Raw genomic sequence first — 27,053 nt, 5'->3', positions numbered from 1 at the left:
TCCTTATCAAAGCATAGGATTACAAAATAACAGAAACATCTTTTTATTCACAACAAAAACTCTGTCAGGCAAGTTAGTTTCGATTTAGATTTGAGCTTGATTTGTTTGTGATAACGTTTTTTTTTCTATTGTGAAAATAAAAAAAATAAAATGAAATAAATAAATAAATAATAAAAATGTGGCTACACATTAAAAAGAGCTGCTGAATCTGTGTTACCACAAAAGGTGTTATCTCGTAGAGATCGTTTATTTCCACACGTGCACTTCTTCGCCTGTCCTCGGCCGCGTGTGGGGAAGTGGAGCTAATTCAAGAACGCGCTCGAAAATCTGAGCGCGTGCTCGTGAGAGGCGGATAAGACATAGACTAAATGGAGAACTTGGCACTTTAATATCTATTAATGCTGCATGTGATGCTTGTAAACACCAACTTTTTTTTTTTTTTGGATGGCCCAACATAACCTTTAAAGGCATGCTGGTTGAAGTAACAATAACTCTAACAACAAACAAACAAAGGAAACAAAGTATAGCCTAATTTAGCAACAATTCCCAGATAGAACATGGAAAAATTGCTTAATTTAAACTATTATCATAAATATGATCATAACTACTAGCTAGTAAATGGCTATATTCATTTCCTGATGCTTTGCAAACGCGCAGTTTGCCTTCACAAAAAATCCGAGTGTGCTGCTGCACCCTGAAGGCACCATAGACCTCTCCTGTTGCTCAGAGAGGAGGCAAGCCGGTGATTTTCCACTGCTGCTGCTTCTCTGGTCCCCCAGTTTTAAGAGACAAAGGTCAGGAAGAGAAGCTTATAAATAGGCTTAAATATAGGCTCCCGACGCGTTCAGTCCTCAGTCGCTCTAACGGACTCAAGAGGTCACGGACAAGACGAAACGGACAAGGGACGGCGCTCAAAGGACATTAAAAGGACAAAATAACAGAGGAAAGCACATCAACATTGCAGGTAAAGACAAAATGCACCCTCGTTGCACACCTACAAAATATTTCACGGAGAGATGATGGTGTATCTTACATGCATTCTCTTATAGATTTTTTCTAAAATATCAAATTACGATTTTTGATGTTTTGACTTATTTCGATTTTGTGTCTGAATGGAAACCTTTCCTTTTAAACCCCGAGGAACAGAAAAAAGTTCTTGTCCATTTCTAAGTTAAATCCATCGCATGTGTTTCATTATTATTGCTGGTTTTACTGATGGCAGTGTATACACGAGATGTCCGGGTGAAGATCTGTGAGGAAGCTGTGAGGTAGATTTGGGTGAAGGCTGTTCTCCCCTCGTCGGTGAGCGAGCGTTTAGGAAGGATCACTGGTGGACTTGTGTTACCCAGATGGCTACAGTGTCATTTTGTATTATTGGAATATGTACAATTATCTGTTTTCATCAGTAGCTTTGTCATCTGTGAGATGTCGCGGATTCACACATGTCTACGTCAGATGCTTTTATTTTAGAGGATCTTATTAATTTCTACCATTTGCTTGCTGTATTTATTTATTTATTTATTTATTTTAAATCGTCTTTGTTTAGGATGGCGAGCAGCGGATTTAGTTCTGTTATCTGATTATTTGCTTTTACAGCCTACGCGAGTCTTACAGTCTTTGTCTCTCTTTTTTATATACATATATGTCGCTTTATTCTTAGGTCCTTGGATATCCACATTATTTAAACCAAATGAGAAGTTATATTTTTGGTCATTTAGGTTTATTATATATAGACTTTGTTTCGAATAATTGCGTTGCTGAACTAAAAAAGAAAGGGGAAGTGAGACGAGAAGGCGGAGATGCTCGTTTGTCGCTCTGAAAGCATCACACGCTGCTTCCCCTTAAAACGTCTCTCTCTCTCTCTCTCTCGTCCTCTCTCGTCCTTTTTCTTTCTTTTCTCCTTCGCTTAATTTTGTCTCCGTAACTGCACTATTTGTGACAATGAACGGGGGACATTTTACCGTCTCCAGTAACAAGTGCATGTGCAGCGATCATTAGCTTCCTATTGCTATTTAATTGTTAGAGTATTGAGAAATTACGTTTTTCGTCTGTATACGTTAATCTTACGCGCTTCGTTCGGTCTCACATTTATTCACAAGGGGTCGCTACAGTGGATTGCTCAATACCGGGGACCTTGTGTTAGGTGAATGGGTAAATCACTACACTACAGGGCTCTTAGACGTCTTACAAAGGTTGGAAGAGAATAAAAAAATGATTACTGGTAGCCTCAGTGTGCCTTGGAGGGGTTTGGTTCTGATAACAAGTAGTTATTTCCTTTTTGGGTTGGTTTCAGAGTTGGAAATTTACCCAGGATTTTTAACTCAGGAAGATGATAAAACCTGGAATGGAATATCTTTCACAAAGAGACCTTTACAAAGCGTTTAGGAAACCGAATGGAGAGAAAATAAATCTTATCTATGAAGTTATTTATACTATTTGAGTTTGAAATTGGATATTCAGCCTTGACAGAATTGATTAACAGTTGATAAACAGTGAGACATCTCCCACACATACCATAGATTTCAGTGCAAGGTTAGATTAATAGTGTTTTCTTTTTTTAATCATTTATAAGTGTCAGTTACCAGTTCTTGTTAACTTTTAACTATATTAGGGGAGCAGTTTTCTGTGTTTTAGAGCCCAATGACACTGAGTGGAAAATATACTGGTATATAGGGCTAGTGTTAGGATTTGACAGAGACATTTCTGTGTGTATTTTCTCTGCTAGTGGCCTTGAGTTTAATCTAATCTTGACTGATGTAGGCAAAAATCTCGTGTAACTGAGTCTGCTGGCAAGTGACTAATTTCAAGGGGCTGTAAAAATTTATGAAAATCAAGAAGTGTTCAGTGGTTCAGTCTATCAGAATCATATACCCTCATTCTCATGTCTTTTTATGAAAGCTGGCAAACTTTTCAGTCAGTTACATGTTTGATGCTGTCATCGGTATCATGTGGGATGAGGGACAGTGGAGCTTTGAACAATGTCAGGAGTGATGTTAATACGGTGGGTTGGAGTGATAAAGAACGAGAGTGCACATAATGAGCTTAAAATGCCTGCAAAAGACCCCTACACATGTGACAGTTTATGGGTCTTAACAGACTTAAAAGGCACGTGAGTTTGAGTGCTGAGTTTGATGTGTGAAACTCTCGAATAGCACTGGAAGCTCAGGATAATGTCAGAGCTAGCTGGTTAGCAGGGACTGATCTTTTCAAATTAAGAGAGGTGATGTTTCTGTAGTGAAGTGATTTTGAATTGTGTTGTCCTCTTGGATGTAAAAAAAAAAAAAAAAAGTAAATGACTAATAAAAAGAATTTCTGTGTGTGGGGAAACACTGTAGCCTGTCCAGAGATGCACTTCTTAGATTTTACATCACGCTTGTCTTTGTCTTTTATATTTGTGTTTTAATATCTAATCTGCAAAGTATATTTCAATTTTAATATGTTTGTTGTATTGTAAATAATAGTCATTTATGTAAGTGAAAATGTAGTGGGAATTTGTTGTTCCCTTGTCTGACAAACTACTGCTGAAAGCTGACGTGTCAACTGTAGGCTGTTGCTGTTAAATGATTTATTAAGTCAGTAATCTGAGGGTAGTGGAGCGTGTGTGCGTGCGTGTGTGTGTGCGTGCGTGCATGTGTGCGTGCATTCACGCATGTGTGTGTTTGTGTGCATTCACGTATGTGTGCATGCATGTGCATATTAGTAAAATCTTAGTCATGGTGACAACAGCACTTTTTACAGATTAAATCTGAGAAAGGTGGTGCAAACCTATACTGACGTGGAGGATGAAAATATAAACTGTTGCATTGCATGTGCTGATATCAAACATTTATGATCAGGTGGCCTTGACATCAGACATGCCGCACTAAATATTAACCAACTTGAACCGGTAAGCAACATAAATTCACACCATTATGTAAGTTCACTATGAGCTCATTGCTGTTGGAGCTGCCCCATTAATCTTGTATGACTGTATAAATGTGTTGAGGTCTCAGTTTGAACATTTATTTAAAAAGCATTGACAGCTTTGAAAGATCTTATTTATCTTGGCTATTGAAGGTGAAAACAACAACGATAGTGATTAACACCTTATATATTTGTATATCAGGCTGATGAAAATTGCATATGTGCATGCGTTATCATGGTGATTGACTTTAATACATTTCATGCAAGATAACTGACAGAAGATAAAAGATCAGCATCACCTTGTGGCTAACAATCCAGTTTACCAGGAAATGTAGAAATTTAGGATTCTTTTAAGATTCCCAAAGAAATGATTAATCAAAACAAGACACTGAGAAAAAATTTTTGCACAATATATTCCAGAGAACTTGAACTCAATACTTCTGTAGACTTGATGAATATGGTGGAAGTTGCAAAAAAACCCTCAAGACAAGGGAGATAAGCTAGGGTTTATTCGCTTCTTGTGGTGGCAGGGACCGTATCAATAATTAAACTCCTGTGAATACTATAATGAGTAAAATAGAGCTTCAAGTGCTATCCTTCAGTCTCCTAGTAGACAAACCTATGGTATCAATTTGAAACTCCTACGTCGCCTTATTTTCAAGTTATTGCATTTACAAACTTGGGTGTCCACAGCGCCAGTCTGTTGAGGTGACGACAATACCCCATTGGCCTTTTACAGCTGAGGGGTAAAAATGAAAACAACGAATTTACAATGTATCTGCTGGACATGCAATTTTGAATCTGTGAACCGAAACGTTTATGACGAAAGGTTCGGTTAAAACCTTGCATTATTCTTTCATAATAAACCTCAGCTTATCAGGAATCTCTTAAAAACCAAAATATGACCAAAGTTTTGGGCAAAACGTTGAAATTACAGAGACACTAAAACAAGCCATAATCTTTGAAGTTCTTGAATGTTTAATTGTTAGATACATATTTGCAGTATGTGAATAATTGAAGCTCAGCTCCACTGACCTGTTATAGTTTGCAGAACTAGAGTGGAAAAAAAATGTTAGCAGAACCGACAGTGAGTGTTAACTGTAGCTTGATAAGCCTTTTGGTAACTTTTGATAACTTTCTGTTGCCTCACATGCTCATACTTCTTGTGATTCTTGGTGTTCAAAGAAAAGCCTTTAGTCTCTTTTTTGGTCCATCAGCCCAACATCTATTTTTGTATTTGTCTGCATGTGACTCTCACATGCCGTTACCTTCTGTAGCATGATTAATTTTTAGTAACAAATGTGTACACGGACCTCATTGTTTCTTTTTGTCTTCATGCCATTGTGTTTTCAGCTTTCCCCATCCAAGTTAATCTTTAACAGCTTTCAGTCACTCTTTCCTTTGTCCCTATGTTCCACCTATTTCTCACTCTTTTTTTACTCATATTCACTCTCTGTGTTTCGGTTTCTTTTCCTGTCTTTCTTTTCCTGTCTTTCTTTTACAAGTTTTGTATGATCATTTCTATTTGTCTGAAATGAAAATGAGAAAAGAGCATCGAGAAGTGTCTGTACTTATGCAAAGTGAGGTAGCATTAATGGGGGAAAATTGTAAATAAACAAGAGTGTCTAAAGGAGTGCCTTGTAGAAAATAACCATAGTAAAATTAAGAGGGAAGGTAGCTATTGGAGGGAAACAACAGAAAATTTGCAAACAAGGACAAGCTGATTTAAAAAGTGACCCAGGAGGAAAAGGGTGAGTGATTACAAGAAAAGGGGGTGGGGGCAGCAGAAGCAAGCTGTGGAAATAAAGTGTGGGGGTGGGGGTAAAGGGTCGAGACTTCTGAAAGGCCCTGTGGGGGGTTGAAACATGAAGGATGTATAATGAAGAAAATGTAGAAAAACTAAAAGCAAAGGAGGTCAACCAAGATGATGAGAAAATGGGAATTGGAAAGGCAGAGGACAGCTGGTTTTGTGTTGCATCTCACTGTGTTTGGAAGACTGCTGTTGATTATTTTGTTACTGAAACGTCCAATCTTATCTCTAGTCTTTGGTAAAATATTTGAATCTGTCATCCTTAAGCCCTAAATCCAATAATTCTATTCATTGCTCATAAGCTAATAGGCTGAATAGCCTAAATAGCTCATTTGAAATGAATGAAATATCTAATATTGACATGTTTGTTAAAAGCACAATGTGATGAGCGTAAAAGAAGACTTTAACAGAAGACAAAATATGGGCGAGGAAAAAAGAAAACAAATATGCAGGGGATGAGTAAAAGAAATGTGAGGCAAATAAAGAGGAGAGTGGATGTAACGGGCAGCTGCAGCCAGCCCAGTGGAAATGTACATGGTCTCAAAATAGGAGAGTGTGTTATGTAAGTACTTTGGGACTGTAGTAAATATGTGAAGTCACTGAATGCATATCCAGAGTCTGGGTCCAGTGAGGTCCACCCTCACACACAATGGTTCTCTGTTGTGCACAAAACTTTTGGCCTGAACTTTAAATCATCCCACAATTCATAGTGGTTTCCAAGGCCAGTCTAACTCCGTGGGAGTCATGTTGTAGGAAATTGTGGAATAGCAACATTCCCGTGAACAGATTGGGTTCAGTCTCTTTGAAATGATGCCTTTTTCTTGGGATGAACCACCTGAGCAGCTAAATCTACAGCTACACATGGTCACCACTCAATTACTTCTGTTTTCCACCACTTATCTGGGTCCAAGTCTGTAGTGAAAGCAGACTACACAAGATAGATGATGTGGCAGAGAGGTAAAGCTATCTCTTCCTGTGAAGTCCTGAAGCACTCCCAGGGCAGACTGAGTACACATCACTTCAGAGTGTTCTCGGTCAGCCCCAGGATTTAAACGCAGTTAATGTGCCTAGAAGATCTAATCTTAGAAGCGCCCAGGAAACATTCTCATCAGATGCTGTTTTCCAGTGATGTTCAAGACGATTCATTGCAGTATGCTGAATCACTAGAATCAGTTAGTTCAAAAGAATTGTTCAACAAATCGTTCAGCTTTGACCGAATTGTACTCACTGGAATTCAGCACAGTAACATTTCTAGTTAAAGGAGCTAGTGCTAGCGATCATAACGGACAAGCTAAATGCTATTCATAATTCTTGAGATTTTAATGATTTCCTAGCTGAAAATTGGGGAGTAGTACTAATATAACTGTCAAGTCTTTATTTTTAAAAATTATTTTAAGCTACTCTGCAATTCCCTCCAAAACATGAGAGGTGATTCTGGCTGTTTCAGCAACTGACTGTCACTGCGTCACTTTACATTCACTGTAAAGTACTTAAAGTTACAAATCATTAAACATAGCCCATTCCCCTGCAGCAAAACGATGAATTACTTTTGATCCTCTACACGCTTTCCTAATACAAGGAAGTTTGTTCACTGGCCCTGCTGGGAACTTGAAGGTATGTGTTTGTCTTCGTATGGCTTTGTAAGTTTAACAACATGATGAATTGAATCAGAAAACAATGGCCTTCCTGTCAGTGTATTCCTGTGCACAAATGACTTAAAACACTTGGCGAGCAAGTTATTCCTACATGTTCACCAGCACCTGACTGGGGACAAAAAAGGTCATTTCAGGATATAATTCTGTTCACTTCACAAGTTAAACTCCTTGCACAAAGCTCAATAGATTGTACTACATATATGCTATGTACAATGTCTTAGGCCGTCCATTATACTTTACACTTCCACAAGACTGTTGGGGCCCCCAAAAGCTTAATCATCAAATCGTCAAAGTACCTATGTACCTGCCAATTTTTGGGGACTTTAGAATACTTCAAATGCACCTATGCCACTTTTCCTTGCTTTTTAGCATGTTGTTGATACTAGAAGTGCCCGATTTGTCAAACTGTTTTATTACTGGATGATTCCCAACTACTACACTAGTAATTTCCAAAAGAACTGGTAGTACACAGTACATCCCAGCTAAACATTTTAATCTTGTTGTGCTTTTCTTTTTATGTATTTGATATAACTTCACCCTAGCTATTTTAGGCAAATGGCTTCACTCCCTGAGTCAGTTTATTCAGCTTATTGCATTAATTCCTGTGATGTTGCAACACAACAGAGCACATTGCAGTATCACGTGAATTCCTCTTTTGTCTACTAGCTGGTTTCCTTTTTCAATTTAATATCTTAATCCAAATATATACAGGTATAATGTCACATATCTAGTGCTGTTAGGGGTCCTTTGTCTCTCCTAGCAGAAAGTCACTCACACAATATATGCACAAAAAGCCAGTTCTCTCCTCCTAGCATTACTCATTAACTTACTATAGGAAGTTATTCATGAAGATAAATATATGTGTCACTAACTGTGAAATCATTAACTTGTTTGAAATGAGAGATGGTATTGTACAGGGCTGTTTGTACTTAGTCAACCAAATATTGGCAGAAAAAGCTAGTATTTAGGCATGAACAGCTTTTTTTCCCCCAATTCTACCTTGGTTGAAGATATCTGCTGATGCCAAACACCAATACACTAGTCTTAAATTAACAAGAGGCTAGGAATGATCCTTTATGTGCCTGATTTAATCATTGATTTACTAACTTATTTCCATTAGTTAGTTTGTGTTCATTATAAGATTTGTAGGCTACTGCTTAATGCTGCTATTAAAAAACACAGTAGTTTCTCCTTTTGTTTCAGTGTGAGTGTGCCTCCCTTTAGTTCTAGTCACACACACAAATAATCTTAGGTTTCTCTTCAGACTTCATAGCTTTTGCGGCTTAGCGATCTATAAGCCGCTCAGATAACGGATAACTCTCTTGCTGGGGTAAATTTTTACCCACCTTAGTGTACATCAATACGTTACAAGCATTCACCCATCAATGCAGTTGGTCACAGGATAATCAAAAACAGTGTTTCATACCTGCTGGCTGCTGCCAGCATGCCAGCAACATCTCATGAAGGAGTGGTGGCCATCCTTAACCAAAATGCTCATTTCTAACTAGTAACAACCCCACCCCACCCCCAATCTCTCCAAACAACTATATATATATATATATATATATATATATATATATATATATATATTTATATCAAAACTTAGAATTTCAGTTTCAAATCACTTTTTCAAATGAATAAAACATTTGACCCTGATTTAGCTTCCTAGACAGGTGAGATGAAATGATATCAGTGACGCTGGCATCAACACCTTACTCTGCAATAAAAGCCTTTAAAGAAATGTTACACTGAACATGACAACCGTTCATGTCCAGTCACTTGACCACAGTTTGTGTCCAATTTAAAAACAAATTCAAACAAAAAAGCTGTAGGTGCAACTAAAGTGAAATACTTCCATGCTGTATCTGATTCAAACATAAGAATCATGCATTCTGACTAACATTCCTGGGTCTGGTAGAAGCAAGGGAGAAAAAACCCAACAACTTTAATTTAAATATCCAGGTAAATATAAACTGGAAACAAAGCCTGTATCTGCAGATAGCCACTGAAAAGTAGTCTTTCCCTCAGTTTTACCTTCTGTAAATATCATCCTGAAAGACACAATAAGATTGAAAGATGAAGACAAAGAACTAGAGGGTGCAGCAACCTAGCACATGGAAAGAGAGGGATGTGGCATTTTCCACAGTGACAGACATCTGCTGACTACTAAGTATGTCAGTCTCTTCCACGACTGTCTTTGTGTCCCTCATTGTCATTGCTGAATGGAAATTTACAGCTACAGTTGTCATCGTAACCCTTATAATGTTCAGCCAATCACAGCGCCATATTAAATAGTTTCAATGAGGAAGTGCCGAAGAAGGAAGACTAGTTTTACGGTTTCATCTTAAACGTGTTACCATATATTCAAATCTTTTTATCTTGACTCTGATCAGTTTTAGCTTTCATTTGAACAAAATGCATTCAAATTGAACTGTTTATTTTTACCAGCTTTCTTTTTCATGTGCTATTTAGTAAGGATTAGGCAACAAAACCTCTCGGTGAGCATTCAAAAAAAAAAAGATATACAGTTCTTTTTGGGGTGTTTGTTTGTTTGTTTTTTGTCAGTAATCAGTTTCATGTATCCAACAGATAATTTTTTATGCACTTATTTACATGACCACAGGAGGTCTCCTAAATATTCTTGGTCATTTTCTTCTTAGAACTGACAAAAATGGAGGATGCCTAACCTGATGGTTTATGAGTGGGTGCATAACCTGCTGGTAATGCCTGTGGGAGTGATTACAACTGATAATAGCCATTCAGTGGGATGGTTTGTGAAGCAGATGATAATTTTACAACTTCCTGAATCTTCAGCAACTGTTAAGCAGTTTTCCTGCCTCAGCTAATGTGTTTAGTCTCACAGTTCTTTGTCTCCAGTTCAGTCCCTTGCCACAACTGAAAAACTCAGTCTCAATCGTTCAGTAAAAATGCAGTGCATTCATGAAAGAAGGCACCAAAAATAATATATATATTTTAATTATTATACATTAATAATATTTTTGTTTTTGTTTTTCATGAATGCAGCTCTGACTTGATCTCTTCTTTGTCTTCTGTTTCAATAGAATGGCTCAAAAAGAGAAACTTCAGTGTCTGAAAGACTTCCATAAGGACACTCTGAAACCATCTCCCGGTAAGAGTCCTGGCACCCGGCCTGAAGATGAAGCAGAGGGCAAGCACCCCCAGCGAGAGAAGTGGGCCAGCAAGCTGGACTTTGTTCTGTCTGTTGCTGGGGGTTTTGTTGGTTTAGGGAACGTCTGGCGTTTCCCATACCTCTGCTATAAAAATGGTGGAGGTAAGGCTTTCAAATGCTGCAACAATTTATGTCAACTCATGGGGGTCATATTTTTAGGTTAATGGTTTCCCTTGTGTTCCCCATCTAGGTGCATTTCTCATCCCCTACTTCATTTTCCTGTTTGGTGGAGGTCTGCCAGTCTTCTTCCTGGAGGTCGCCCTGGGTCAGTTCACCTCTGAGGGTGGCATTACCTGCTGGGAGAAGCTCTGTCCCATCTTTACTGGTATGTAGTCCCTAATTAGATCCTCCCTGCTCAAATAATGAGCTTTTTCTTAGGAATCATATTATAGGTGCCCACGATATCAGTTCTAAAATAAAGAAACTGGAGATTATGGTGGTGGTTAGATGGAGTATTCACCCTAATTAACTCTGTCTCGGGTGTAACTTGTCTCATGAGGACTTTCCTCAAGGAAACCCATTACTTACTGCTGTTGAATCAGTAATTTCAGACACATCACTATAACTATTTCATTGAAATCTTGGGTATTATAATGATCATAAAATTCCAGTTATTGACTTAAAAAAACTTTCTTTCCATACACCTGCACCTGCACTTGTACCTGTGAGTTCAGCTTCACTTACTTCCCCTTCTTTTGATAGCCCGCCAATTTGACTGAGTGCAGAGTACTTTCCATATCCAATCCGAGACTTTGAATTTTTCCAGACCTCTGTTTTTTCCACTGAGAAATGGCTGTGTAACATAAGGCTGAGTCACACCAGGTTTTCATCCAATCAGGCTGCTGAGACTTTACCCTGCAGCCGTTACCAGGCAGCCAAGCCTGCACTGGTACACCAACATACTGAGGACTCTATTGTGCTTTAACCTTCTCTGGCTCACACCTGCCAAGAGGCATTTCTTCAGTGTACTCTGACAGGTCCTCTGTAGTTATTTTCTTCCACTTTACTGAGCTCAAGTCTTTTCTTTTTTCTTTTTCTTCTTCTTTTTTAATTCTAACGTCTTCTTTCTCCTCCTGTTATTAAATGTCTTATATATTATTTTTCCCTCCTGTCCTTCTGTCCTGGGCATCTCCACTTCCCCTTCTTCATTTCATTCACTGTTCTTCTCACCTCCCCCTCTCCTCCTGTTCACTACCAGCCAAATAAGGTTAATGTATTCCTCCCTGTCTGTTCAATTCTGAATAGTCATTTTTTTGTAATATTTATACTGCTCCATCTTCAGCAATTGCACATTAACAGTCATTATTTCTGAAATGCATTCGTGGCTTCAGTTCAGAGCTATAAACACATTCATTTCTTTCTTATGATCTTAATTATTTACTTGTCCTGCTATTCTTGCTTTCACATAAATACACAATCTTTCTTCTTTTCAGACACATTATCCTCTTGCAGTCTTGTACATGGATATCAAAGACAGACAGACAGACACACACACACACACACACACACACACACACACACACACACTCTCTCAAGACAGTGTACAAAGTGTCCTGAATCACACGTTGTTATGGCAACAGCGCAGCAACACATCAGAGAGATGATGAGAGAGAGAGGGGAAAAAGGCAGAGCACAGATCTGAGGACCAGACAGATGGATTGACAAAAAACAGGAAAAGGTGGAGAGGGATTTAACAGAGGAGAGAGGTTTGAATGGAGAAGAGATGATGAGAGTGAGGGAATTAGAGGAAGACAGGGGGGGAAACAAAGCATGGTAAAAGCAAAAGACAAAATAGAGGATATGAGTGAAACAGAAGCGAAAGGTCTATACTACAAGACTTAGAAAAAATAAAAAGAACATTATAAACAAGGGGAGAAAATCCAAGCAAAAAATTATCAAATATAATATGGACTTACTGGTATTTGTTGTTGCAATATATTATGTTGTGGGTTTAAAGTGAAATGTGATGTGATTAGCTTGGATTCAGAAATTTGAACTGTTGATGGCATTTTTTGGCTTTAAGGCCAAAGAGAGGCCAATAAAAACAGAGCAGATAGTATTAGATAGTATTAGAAAGGAATAGAAAAACAGCAAGAACTATAGACTGCATCTCGCACTCTTACACAAATAAATTACTGCTTCTGTGTAAACTGAAAGTTATGAGGGCTTGAAGAATAAAACTGTCATTGAGTTGTTGTGGCTAAACAGAACATGAACACAATGTCAGTGAGGGTAAACAAAATTACAACTTGGCCTTATTTGATTTGAAACAAAGCTTGGTAAAACACATGGGTGGCAACGTTGTGATATGTTATTCATAAAATGAGGGCTTCTAAGGTCAGCAGATGAACGCAAGATGTGACGTCATGGAGGAGGGCACAGCTCTTTGATTTGCAGCGTACCATGTGATCCAAGTGTTTGTGTGTATCTTGTGAGCATGTGCATGTCTGTGTTTTTTAGACATATAGAGGTTATGATGCTGCCAATTAGCTCAGTGATTAAAATAACATAATACAATGTTAAAATATTCCATGCATTCATTAGCACACTAACACGCACAGACACAGATTGCAAATTAGAATTTAGTCAGGCAGTTCACAACACCAGCACACACACACACACACACACACATACACACACACACACACACACACACGCGCGCACACACACACGCACACACAGAAGGCCAGTGACGTTGAAGGACATTAATTTATATGAGTGGCCTCAGTCGGCTGTGTTTACAAAAGCAATACAAAGCTTTTTCTGATATACTTACGAGGACCGTCGGTGACCTCTAAACTAAAATCTAATCCATGTCCAAATCTTGGTCCAAATCCCAGTTTCAACATCTGTTCTCATCTGAAGCAAGGGTTGGGGTTTTTCTTCCCTTCATATCCTTGTGTAGTGCATAAGAGCACACAGGAGTGCACACACAACTCATGTGTTTACCACCAGCTTATTCAAGTCATTCAAGGCCAGTACTGATGCAATGAATCTTAGCTGATATTAAACATATTAGATGCACTATAATTAAAACTGAAGGTTAAAAAAGAAATAAATGATTGCTTTAGACCTTGTATTGGGTAAATGTTGTCCTGTACTTGTGATATCATTTTATAAGGACTAGCTATTTTGTAAAAAAATGGATCTGATACTGCTGACTTTTCTGCAGATGTACAAATCTTGCAGTTTGCACTGTAAATTCTGTTAAGCGCATGTAACACTTAGTGCACAAAACCATTAAAAACAGGAAGTATCACTGAGACTCAAACTTGTGAGGATGCAATGACTGGCTTGTAGAAATCTTTTTATCTAGTGAAATCCAAGTTTGCAATTTTCAGTTCTATCTTTTTTTTTTTTTTCTTTTTACATTTTAAAACTATTTTTAAAATGGTGTATCATATATTCAACCACTGCCATCTTGTGCTTTACACAAATTTCCCATAGAGTTTTGCTTAGGATTCAAATCTTTGTTTTGTTTTTTTTTCTCTCCTTCTTTTGAACATCTCTGCCACTGGTCTCGTCGTCTTTTGTGGCCAATCAAACATCAGCATTAAACCTCTTCCTCTTATACAAGAAAACTGTGTGTTGAAAATTGTGGGGCTTTGGAAACAGTCACTAAAATATCATGTCTTATATAAGTTGACGTGCCAGAAAATGGCAATATTGAAATTGTTGTATATTATTTCAGAGAAAAGTAATAGTATAACTAATAATTATTAATAGTGATTTAATAGTTTGATGACCCGCTTCTTGTTTAATCCCCTGAACCGCTCTATTCTCTCCAGGCATTGGTTATGCTTCCATTGTGATTGTGTCCCTGCTGAATATCTACTACATTGTCATCCTGGCCTGGGGCCTCTACTACCTGTTCCAGGTAGGTTTGAGGGGGGGAAAGACAGCTGTTGAATATTCCATTTCATTTTCCACTTGTTTCAGGCATGTATTATTTACAATGGAGATAGGTGAGGAATTTACATCCGGGTAGTGCAATCTTTGATTCTTGTTAATTTAACTACCAGCTAACTGCCATGCAAGTTTTGTCTAAACTTACATTTTTCAGGGGACACATTCAACAATAGCTGCATAAAGAAGTGACTAGCCTGCTACCAGAACATGAATATAGTAATTATTATTAATAATAGTAATAATGCAGTTGTCATCATTTATCTTTTTTTTTTTTTTATTATTATTATATCCCAGTGTTTTCAGCCTGAGCTGCCCTGGGCCAAGTGCAATCAGCCCTGGAACACTGATCATTGCATTGAGGACACCTACCGCAAGAACAAAACCCTCTGGGTGGCTGCCAACGCCTCCAACTTCACCTCCCCCGTCACCGAGTTCTGGGAGTAAGTTACATAAAACCACACACACCTGCACACTTGCATAACCACAAACAATTGTTCATTCTTTGTCATGTAAAAGTTCAGTCAAGGTGAGGTAGAAAGTCGGCAATGAAACCTGCAGCTTGCAGACACACACCTACAGAGGATTATTTATTTATTTACCCATTTATTTATTGTTACAGGCATAATGTACTCGGTATCTCCAGTGGTATAGACGAGATCGGCCCGATTAAATGGGACCTGGCCCTGTGTTTACTGCTTGTGTGGGTCATCTGCTTCTTCTGCATCTGGAAGGGCGTAAAATCCACTGGAAAGGTAAATATCCTGTAGTGTCTCGTGTTCATTGCTTCGTCACTTCTTTATTCCTCTTAGAATACAGGGACCTGGTTTTTACAGGACATTAATTTCAGCTAACATCCAAGACATGGTCATGCTTATCTGATTTTTATTTCTCGCCTTTGTGGTCTGACCAGGAGAACAATTTGCTATGTTTACATTTCCTTGTGTAAATACAAAAATAAGCTCATAGGTTTTCAAACTAAACAAAGGCAAATATGGGTGACATAATTCATGTTTTAAATGTTACAATATTACTATTTAATACACTACTGTGTGCAGAATGTAGTCAATGGTGACTAAAAGAGGACAAAGTTGTAACACAATTTCTTGTTGCTTGACAAATCACTACGGATTTTTCTGATAAATTGATATTGGGTGCTTCCATGCATCAAGAAATTACCTAAGAATTTGTAGATTGCAATTGTTTTATTACTAAATATAATATCTACAGTGAAGAGCCACTAGTGTTGTAATGTGTATGCCCCTGCTTGTGCTACAACAATGTCTCTGGCCTGTTGAGACACAAGTTCTCCTGTTCTTTACAGGTACTGAGACATTTGCAGCAAATCTGTAGAGCGTGAGGGGGGTTTCATATGTTACACTTCATTTCCTAGTATGCTACACAGATGCCTGGTCAAAGGAAGGTCTAAGAAGTTTGGACAACAAGTCAATGCCATGAGCATTTTGGCATTTTGCCCAAACCCTTCTTGAACTCTTGTTGCTGAGATGCTTTGACCCTGTTGTCTAGACATCTTAATTTGGCCCTTGTCACAGCTGCTGAAATTTTATGCTTGCCAGTTTTCCCAATTCCAACATCAATTTAAAAAAATGACAGTTCACTTCCAGCCTAATATATCCTTGACAAGTGAAAGCTGTCTGTTTTATAAATTGGTATTTTCTCTACATTTTTCTATAGTATTGCAGGATAAATGTAATCTTGGGTATTTCAATATAGGGAATATTTCAGACCATGTTGAATTGCTGCTGCAGTAACAGCAGCAACAGCTTGCTCCAAGACCAAAGGCAATCAATCCCAGACCGCTCTTTTTATAGCCCTAACACACTTTATTGATTGCGCTGACCTGATTGATACTTTCTAGTTGATCCAAGTTGTAATTCTTGTATTATTGTCACTCCTGCAAGGCCAAATGTGGTCACAGTTTTCCACATAAGAGATACTGGTACACCGCTATTGATTTAACGGACCACCTGTGGTCTGTTGTTGTCCAAAATATTCCCAAGTTCACACACTGATCAAATCCATTATCTGTAATAAAGCCAGAGTATCAGCTAGCTGGCAAAATAAAACTACTGTGGATGGAGATTTGATAAGCTAATATATTGGCAGTAAAATAATTCAAACTGGATCATTTAGAGTTTGTCTCCGAAATGTGTGACCTTGCTCTTCTGTACCTGTGGTCTCCCCTTATAGGTGGTCTATATCACAGCCACGTTCCCTTTCGTCATGCTCATTGTGCTTTTGATCCGTGGTGTGACGCTGCCAGGTGCTACTGCAGGCATCAAATTCTACCTGTATCCTGACCTCACTCGCCTGAAGGACCCAGAGGTAGGTGTTAACCTGAGGTGCATGAGCAAGAAAACACTGTTATAGCTTTCCTTCACTAGTTTGACCACATACCTGTCCGGCTGTTCATACAGAAAAGAACCAAATTTAAATTCCAAAATTGTTGAACTCATAAAAATGGAACATGTGGTTTACAAGGAAATGAGACCGCAATAATATAATTGCTGTTGTCCTTTTTTTGGTTGAATGGCAACAAAACACATGCCTGCACACTGATTTGTAAAATGTGGCAAAAGAAAAGCCAAAAAAGGTTTTTCATAAACAACCAGAAACACAGTTTTATCCCACTTGCTTCGCTGTACAAAATCCCCTTAAATTCCCCCCCATCAGCAAGCCTCAGCCTTTTTGTCCCCACTTCCTTCTTGGTAGGTGTGGATTGATGCTGGCACCCAGATTTTCTTCTCCTATGCCATCTGTTTGGGTGCCATGACGTCCTTGGGGAGCTACAACAAGTACAAATACAACTGCTACAGGTGAGCCATTAGTTTTCAGTGAGGGGGTTAGCGATAGGGGAGAGAGGGGGGGCTAAAGGGATCCTTGTGTGTTCATTAACAAATCCTCCTCATGACATATGTGTGACATAGGGACTGTTTGCTGCTGGGAGCCCTCAACAGTGGTACCAGTTTTGTGTCTGGCTTCGCAATATTTTCCGTCCTGGGCTTCATGGCACAAGAGCAAGGGGTGGACATTGCTGATGTGGCAGAGTCAGGTACGAGGGTTCTGTAAAGGCGGCAGTGATGGTGGGCGCTGCTTCCTGGTTAACAAATAAAACAATAGCAATTATGAAGAAAAACAGCAACGAAACCTGAGTGAGAATTCGACTACACGTCCAGTTTCGAAATGAGTTGAAATTTGGAATTGAATGGATTCGCTGATTGATCTTGAATGACGGCATCAGAATATAAAAGCTTCCGAAATCAAACACTCCTTGACAAAAAGTAGAAATATTGACTTGATTTGTTAGCGCTCATTCGAACGAAACAAGTTGGGGCTGAGATGCATCTGAAACTCGATTGTGCTTTTTTAGGCACGCGTTGAAAACTGTAGCGGAGTGCACTTAGAATTAGCTGTGTCATATTGTACATGGATCTTGTGCCAACGTGATGTAGTTCTGAATTGTTCCTTTTGTGTACACGAGAGATTCCTGCCACCATTATTGTGGTTCCTTTTTTTGCGTGACATCGGCATATGTGGTTCTTGATTCTTTCTATTATTTATTTGTTGTTTTTAATCATGGTAGCTAGAGCCAGCGCCTTTATCTGTTTGGGTTTCTTTTCCTCTCCAGTCATGTTGTCCATGTAAGACATGATTTTGTTTTGAATGCATGACTATCAGTATACTTTAGGTAAAAGAAAAAGAGTAGTTGTTTTCACGGCATCGTGAGATTGAGATATTTTGGAAAATGGCTTTGAGGGAATTGTAAGTGTCGACATCTTTTCAGCGTAGGAAGTGTAGTTTTCAGACAGAATCACAGGATTTAAGTTAAAAGCAGATGTGCAAAGGTATAAGTCACCCTCAAATGTGTTGGCACATGAAGCTTTGTCAGATGAGTCACAAACTTGAAATCTATACTAATATTTGTTTTTTCTGGTATATCATCATCAAATGCTCTGATCTTCATCTCTGCCCCATGATCGACCAAGAAAAAAACCCAAAATGTAGCTTTCAGTCTGCTAATGTCAAAAAAAGAGAAACTGTCCTTGCTGCCAGCCCAGTTTATATACACTTAGAGTGGCAACGTATTGGTGGGGTGTGCAGAACTTTCAGAGATCAGTGTTGTTTGGTGAGTGGGCTGATGCTCCACAGGGAACTAGAATAGAAGTGTTGGTCAGAGGAATTGAGTCGAGCACCCTGCATATCATGGTTATCAGCTTGGTTTTCATGCCTTAGAAAGTTTGTCCACCTTTGTGGGTCTATGAACACGGAAGGTTACGTAGACAGCAGAATATAATAAGTATTGGAACATCTGCATGCTCATCAAGCCAACTCAGGCAAGCAGGTTATGAAAAGCCCCAAATCATCAGAAGTAAGTCTGCCTTAACTGCTAATGCTTGAATGTTTTGTGCACGACAGAATGTGCTGACTGAATACTCAAAGAATACTGTGGTTTTCACAGTAGAATGTAAGCACACACGACATGGCATTCAAATGCAGCTTTGGAAGTATTTGTAGAAATGACTGATCAATTTCATTGAGTTAATATAGCATATGTTTGTTTCAGGTATAGGAAAGGTTTTTGTTTTTTTCTTTCTTTCTTTGTTTTTTTTTTGTTTTTGTTTTTTTGAGTCAACGTGCGGTGTTTGGTTGGATGCCTCATCATAATTTGCTACAAAAAATGCAACACATTGACACATCTTGTTATCAGCTGCAATGCTGTTTCGCTGTTATGGCTGCTTCCCTGTTCTTTGACTTCTGTTGTATAGTTCCCGATGTAGCAAGTCAAATAAGACCTCATTTAAAAAAAAAAAAAAAAAAAAAAAACTACAGAAAAAAAGAACATGTTTGCTCTTTATCTGACCACTCATTTTGCATCTGCTGCTGTTTTGCATTGGTCCTTTTGCATTCCTTATAGAAAGGGTCATCCTAATTTCAGTCAGGAATGCAAAATGGCTTGGGTGAATTCGTTGAACCGTCTTTAGCAGTTGAGGTTATATTTTGCATAGAATTGCTGCAGTGTTGTGGTGTTGTATGGTCTTTTTGGTAATTTTATTCCACATAACCCATGTACCAGTTTTATTCCATTACATAATGTACATGCATCCATTTACTGAATGCTTTACAAGTTATCTCATGATTTACTTACTTCCACAGAGCTGCAGCTACATTATACTAAAGCGTGCATTTAATGTCATACTCTACCTGTATTTATTTTTCTGTTTGCCTTTTAGTGTAAGAATTCAGTGTAATATGTCCTTGTTAATGATATGAAACTGTGCTGTGTTGAGTGTATACAGTTTATAGTGTGCCATAATGTGTTGCTCATAAGAGGTAAGTATGTGTATTACATATACTTTGGTGTTAGTGCATACTAGCTATATACAAAGTCATAAAACCAAAGTAAATAATTGTTCCCAACATTTAGCCAGTTTTTTATGATGTGTTCATATCCTGTTCTGCGTCTCCATTGTTTGGGGCTTCTTTTTCTCCCCCATAGGGATGCAGATCAGATGAGTTTATCATATGGTTCTAATGTTGCCTTACCCCCTTCCCCTTCTTTCTGCTCTTACCCCCTTCCCCTCTCCTCCGCAGGTCCAGGCCTGGCTTTCATTGCCTACCCTAAAGCTGTAACCATGATGCCTTTTCCTACACTCTGGGCAATCCTCTTCTTCATTATGCTGCTGCTGCTTGGCCTCGACAGTCAGGTTAGAGGAAAAACAAACTTTCACACATGGGTGACTGTTGGAGCTTCAGGAGGTTCGCCATAAAAGGAAATGCTGATGACACTTACAGGCGTCAGCTATTTTTAAGGTTCCCATAAGCAAAACATTTAACTGCTCATTGGCCAACCACAGAACCAAGTGTGTGAAGAAGCTTGTGCACAAATACAGTAGTGTTTGAAAAAGACTTTGGCTGGATATTTCGTGCTTTAAAATGTCTGTTTCTGTGCATAAATATAGACACAAAAAGTCATCAAATAGTATTCATTAATAGGTGAAATTAATAGGTGAACGACAACTGGAAAAAGATTTATATAAGATTATGTTTCAAATTCAGGAGAAACTGTTAAAAAAAACCACAACATTACATTACACAAACATTACTCTTTCAAGGTCATTTTTCTTTGAATCTTTGCACCACTCTGCAATAATCTTTATTATCAACAGACCGAGAACGTCTTTAACACCAATAAAACGTATGCAATCATGTGTATATATCCTTGCTATTGACCCCCTGTTGAGGTAGGCTACGATGCACACTTTAGTTGATGATTTTTTTTCTTTTTTTAATATAGAAAATTTATATTTTTCCTTTCCATATTCATTGTTATAATTATTTTCCTTGTTTTTGCTTTTATCAAAGCCACAGGGAGCCACTGCATGTAAGCCAGAGCTGCATTCAGCTATGGAGTGACCCAAAATGTATTTCTTACCCGTGCCCTGTAAGTGGGTGCATGATAGCACAGTGACGCGCACCACAACTGAGGTGGTTTGTGTGGTTGAATATTCGTCTTTAGACTCATAAGGGAATAACAATAGAACTACTTCTGCTTTTTACCTGAGTTCTAAGCTTAGACACTTTACACATTGTACCACAATTTCAAAAGAACCAACAATAACAACTCCGCTTCACCCACTCGTTAAAATGGCCACTGACTAGTCTGTGTTTGAAATTTTACACAGCCACGTCATATAGTGCTGCCAAACCTCAGCAACAAAAGTTGCACTGAAATATTTTGGATACTTATTAGTGCATTTATCCTTTTTTGATTAATGCCACTGTATCTCTCGGTTCCCCTGCAGTTTGTGGAGGTGGAAGGGCAGATCACATCACTGGTGGATCTGTATCCGTCCTTCCTAAGGAAGGGTTACCGCAGAGAGGTCTTCATCGCTATTATCTGCTGCATCAGCTACGTGCTTGGACTCACCATGGTTACCAAGGTAACAACACAATGGAAAGTGAACACAAAAGAAAGCACCAGCAATCATGGCCAGAGCACTTTTAGAGCACTTAGAATCAGTGTAATCATTAGAAAATTATAAAACAGTCAAACTCTGATGTGTTGTGAATTACAAAAACAGTACTCGAACAGAAATGAATCACTCTGCAGTATTTCTGCAGTATTTCTCCACATGTTCACTACACCCACTGATAAATATACATACATACATACATACATACATACATACGCACACTGTGGTTGCTGACCTCATTTCAGGCTCCATCTCCCAACTCAATACTCCAGGAAAAACAGTGTTCAGACAGCTATTAGTGTCGATCCCAAAAGAGATGACAGGGGGCTATTTATACTGTCAAGTCATGAGAACTTCCCTTCCCTCGTTTGATATTAATAGATACAGTAGACTTGATATAGCTTTTCTAAATCTCGTGCTTCCTCCTTCTTCTCTCTTGTTCCCGTCTGTTTCTTTTGTCTGTTGTTTTTCATCTCATTTAATTTCATCTTCCCTTTGCATTTACCTTGTTTGTAGCACCTATCTACAGTTTCCCTCAATGTTCTCTCATCCTCATCCTCCTTAAGCTTCATCTTAGCTGATTCTGTCTTTTTCACCTTTCTTTACTTGTACATAAGGCTCCTGGCAGTTCCTCATTATTGCAGTAATATCTGTAGAAGCACACCTTTCTCCTTCATTTGAAAAATGCAGCAGTCCTGATACAGCAGGTACCTGGTATTGTGTATATACTTTTACAATATGCCACATCCAGTATGCCATGGGCCATACTCATGAGAAATGTTTGACATGAAAAAATCAGGTAAAATGTTTAATTATGTTATGATATGAGATGGCAATCACTCATTTTCAAACCTGACTAGAAATTCTGAGTTACTTAATACAATCAGCCTGACAACTCCATTTTTTTGTTTAAATTGTTTTTTAATTACATATTTTTGTTTTCTTGAACACGACCCTTGATAACCCAGTTCCACTTCTTTGTTTAACAAAACAGAAATCTATAATGACCAATTTTCCTTACACCAAAGGTGGGAAAAGCCCAATATTTTCTTGCTTTATTACTGCAAAGTAAGAAACACTTAAATGAGAATCTACAGGTCAGTAATTATACAAAGTGGGTTTTTTGTTTTGTTCTTCGGCAATCCTCGTACTTCGCTTTTTCTCCTACGATCAACATTTAAACATTATCTCTGTACTTACAACCTCCCATCACTGTTTTCTGCCCCAACCCGTGCTCCCTCCCCTTCTCTTTCACGCCCCCTCTTGTTCCCATGACAATATCTTTTTATGGCAGCACTGGCCTGATTTCAGTTCAGGATTCCCATGACTAACTTCTCACAATGGATAAACGTGTGCACACTCAAAGTACATGTGGACATTTTGGCTGCTCACTTTTACTCTGTATTTACCTTAGCATCCTATAATAGTCAAATTAGTACATGTATGATTAACAGTTTTTCATAGTTGAGTGTTCTTGTCACACTTGTCATTCTTACACCAACTCATTGCAAAGGAAAACCACTATTGTACTTATTGTAGTATAACCCCATACACTTAAAGCCACAGTAATGCTGGTATACAGGTCTTTCTGTTGTAAAGCATGGTAACAAGATGAAAACTGAAAATACCTGAAATGCACCTGGACAGAGTAGAATTTAAAAAACAACAACAAAAAAAACAAACTTATTTTAAAACTAAGTCTGTGTTTTGTTTTGTGTTTCTGTTGTTGTTTTTTGCAGGGTGGCATGTATGTTTTCCAGCTGTTTGACTACTATGCAGCAAGCGGTGTGTGCCTTCTGTGGGTGGCATTCTTTGAATGTATAGCTGTTGCCTGGGTTTATGGTGAGTACTACATAAATAATACTTTTTTTAATTAATGCTTTTCTAATGAACACCAGTTAACATGACCTTGTGTTGTGTATTCAGACAACAACAAGTTTACTGATTAAGTACCTAGTAATGTCTACCTATTTAATATCCCAGCTATTTGTGTGTACACTCTTTTGTTATAGAAGGTGACAGACAGACAGCTTAAAACAGAAAAGTCCGCATAGACACCTCAAATCTATCTTGTCAGAAAAAATATACTTATTTCTGATCATGAATCTGCAAACAATTAATAAAGGATGAGGTTGTCTAAAAGTAAAATTTTCTAAATTATTTCCTGTCTGTAATCTGTGACGTTAGTTACTTTGGCAGGTGTCTTTCATGCTGTTGGAATCCATAATTTTGGTTCAATTTACACTGATAGGATTTGAGCCTTCAGATTTCTAATTTGTGGATGAGGCCTAATGTCATAGCATCTAAATTTTATTTTATTTAAATATTTATTTCTTTATCATTTTATCATAATTTCTTTATTTTTTTCAATTTAAAATAATGCTCTAAATTGGCTGAAGTGCTACAGCAATATGACAGTAACAGATTTCAGTAAGAATTCAGCTGCAGTACTTCACAACAGTTAGGAGGCAAGCCAATTGAGTATTTTATCTCCACAGGCGTTGATAATTTCTATGATGCGATTGAGGACATGATTGGCTACAGACCAAATCCTTGGATGAAATGGAGCTGGACTGTGGTCACTCCTTTACTGTGTATGGTAAGGACTGTTGTTTCATCAATCAGATAATCAATTAAACTTGTTCTCATTTCTGAGAAATAATTTCAACTTTTTTCCTCTGAATTAACAATCGACAACTTTTTATTCACTGAAAATTGTACTAGTGTCATCATGAGCTTTTCTTACATATAGTTTAGAGATATTTCACCACGTTATACGTTATGCTTTGGGTATAACACAGTAATTTATTTATTATTTATTACCAAATAACCAGATACAAAATAATTAAAAATACATTTAAAAAAACGTACACTTCTGCTCCTCTTCCAATCCAGGGTTGCTTTATCTTCTCTTTGGTCAAATACAAGCCATTGACGTACAACAAGATGTACCAGTATCCTGACTGGGCCATTGGAGTAGGGTGGACTTTGGCCTTGGCTTCTATGATCTGCATCCCCATGGTGGTTGTCATCAAGATCATTCGATCTGATGGGCCGCTCATTGAGGTGGGTGCCTGGCTGTTAACTGTTTAGCTCTTCTCTTTCTTCTCTATTATTCATAACTTCACTTTTAGTGGAATTAATGGAATCTTTTAGATTGTAATTCAGTTACAATCTGTCTGACATATCCTGACATCTTTTCATAAGACTTTGCTCATCAGTTGTCCTTTCTACTTTCCCTATAACTTGACCATTTCTTACCTTCAGTTTTCTAATCCCACCTTTCTCCCCACAGAGGATTAAGGCAGTGGCAGCCCCGGTTCGTGGTGGAGCCAGCTCCCGTCCTGCAGACCACCGTGGGCCTAAGGAGCTCTCCTGTCCCCTGGACCCCAATGGGAACAAGGGCCTACTGATGAAGGCCCCCACTCACACCATCGTAGAAACCATGATGTAAAGGAATGAGGCGGAGGCTCTCCATGAGATCGCTCTCCTCCCCTCTCCTGTCCTCTAAAATGCTTTTAAAGCTAGCTAGCTTTCTGTCTATCTGTCTGTCTTTGTCTGTCTGGTGGACTGATAAGGGTTTTAAAGAAAAAGTTCAAATCTTTTAGGAAAGTTTTGAAAGTAGTTTGCTGTTGGTGGTCTTCATAAGAGGGTAACAGTCACATTTCAAATCTATTTCTGAATGACTTAAACTGTTTTGTTTTTTATTTTTCCGTATAAATTTTCATGTGACTACACGTCCCACTGTGTTCTTGCTTTAAAGGCAAGGTGGCAAATTAGAAACAGCCAGCGGCCATGTTTCACTGGCTACTTTTGCACATAACCAGCCATTATTCTAGAAGAAAGTGGTTATTGAGTCTTGGAATCAAATCATCTTTTGTAGCCACTATATACAGAGAATTCCTACAATAGGCACTGATCACCAAAAATTGTTTTTTTTTGTGGGTTTTTTTAGCTGCTTTGATGGATATTTTATTATTATAATAATAATAGTAATAATTATTATTTGCCAGTTATACTATGATCATCGTATAGTTCTCTGAGGGCATGTGCCACAGGATTACGCTTTGGCATATTCTGTTCCATTATGTTCGGCAGAGGCCTTGTTGATATCAGAGTTATTAGCTTTTTTGCCGAAATATCAAAAACGCAACTCTGCAGACACCAGCGTTAAATGGCTTATCACTGCCGGCTCTTTTCCCCTTGTAATCATAGATTTTAAAATATCAGCAACAATGAGCTTACCACATATTTGGGTTAGTGTTACAAAATATGAATAAAAACAAATAAAATCAATTTCAGCATAAACCAAAACCAAATCAAATTATAATCAGTGACTTTTTTTTAAGTTAATATCTAATCATAATGATGAAAACAGAATCCTCTGAATTCACCTTGTGCCCAAATATTCTCATCTTTCACAGTCAAACAATGGGCCAAAGAGAAAACTAGCACTGAAACTGAATTGGGGAACTTTTTTTTTTTTTTTTTTCCTGCACAAAGAGAGATATCTGAAAGGATTTGAAGTGTGGAGGTTCAACCCTTGACTGTGTTGTTTGTGACGTACTGTACAGTAGTGGCTAATCAGTCTATCAGTATCTATCTCTTTATCTATCTTTCTCTGTTCTAGACCAGTTTACAGTACATTAGTGACTGCACTAGGCACTCTTGGCTTAAAAGTTTGGATTGAATTTGTTTTATTTACTACAAAGGAAGACACATTATTATTATTATTATTATTATTATTATTATTATTATTATTAGTTCTTTTTTCCTCTGTCAGTGTTTAGATTTTTTTTAATTAATGTTATTGATATTTACTATTGAATTGCTGTAGTTTTATATAGAAGGAGGAACACTTTCATCTGGTGAAAATACTAAGCTATTATTACAAACCATACATCTATATTGGCAGCCATTGTAGTAAAGTCTTTAAATTTCTTGAGCTTTGGTCCTAGCAACAGTTGTCTTAGGCATCATAGAAATAAACAATGCAACTGTTTCCCCAAATATTATCTCTTACAGAGGGGTGTGGGCCAATTTTTATACATACAAAAAGAATTGGAAACCTGCAATGGCTCCAGTCACAAGTTTGTAATTCTTGGGTTTTTAACTTTTCCTCTTCTGGAAATACCAGGACACAGTATTTATTTCAAAGAAATCTAGCTAGGCAGGACACTACAACCAGTGGTTAAACAAAATTTCAGTAACTCAAATGACTCACATTAACCAATGGTTGGAAGAGACTCCCAGTAGATAAACCAGTGTCTGACTGTCAGTTCATTTCAGACACTGAAATTTGGCAGATGGCTGAGTTTGGTCTTTTCTGGGGTCTCCATGTTGCTTGCTCTCACTTCAACTGAGACCTGAAAAGCTTCACTTTTAACAGCAACTGTTCAAACCTGTCTTTTCCCCATAAATGAATACAGATAATATAAATATAGTTTTGGATTAATTATGTCACACGTGTTGCAGTAGAATGCCCTTGGCACTTTTTTTGTTCAATTTTCATGCACACCAGTGAAACTAGTGATACCCAGACCCCATTAACCCTGTGATGGATTAACTCTGTCTTGAACTCTGTTTGATTTTAG

General features: G+C 38.0%; 2 protein-coding genes across 2 annotated transcripts in view; both read left to right on the top strand.

Moving 5' to 3' along the window:
* Window positions 1–27,053, top strand: part of LOC309707366 (uncharacterized protein) — a gene marked incomplete at its 3' end in the record, with an annotated part of 455,076 nt that overhangs the window by 127,924 nt on the left and 300,099 nt on the right. The window lies entirely within an intron of this gene.
* On the top strand, window positions 721–26,665 carry LOC309707334 (sodium- and chloride-dependent taurine transporter-like). The gene is made up of 15 exons (XM_082534642.1): window positions 721–964; window positions 10,431–10,660; window positions 10,749–10,883; window positions 14,347–14,435; window positions 14,762–14,907; window positions 15,087–15,219; window positions 16,676–16,810; window positions 17,198–17,301; window positions 17,413–17,537; window positions 20,078–20,190; window positions 21,289–21,426; window positions 23,199–23,301; window positions 23,958–24,058; window positions 24,355–24,525; window positions 24,755–26,665. The coding sequence occupies exons 2-15, from the start codon at window positions 10,432–10,434 to the stop codon at window positions 24,911–24,913; spliced, it is 1,881 nt and encodes a 626-aa protein (XP_082390768.1). The 5' UTR covers window positions 721–964; window position 10,431; the 3' UTR covers window positions 24,914–26,665.

The sequence above is a fragment of the Aulonocara stuartgranti genome (genome assembly GCF_965226115.1).
Source record: "Aulonocara stuartgranti genome assembly, chromosome: 5".
Taxonomy (NCBI): domain Eukaryota; kingdom Metazoa; phylum Chordata; class Actinopteri; order Cichliformes; family Cichlidae; genus Aulonocara; species Aulonocara stuartgranti.
The sequence above is the reverse complement of the archived record's forward strand: the minus strand, read 5'-3'. Positions and strand labels throughout refer to the sequence as shown.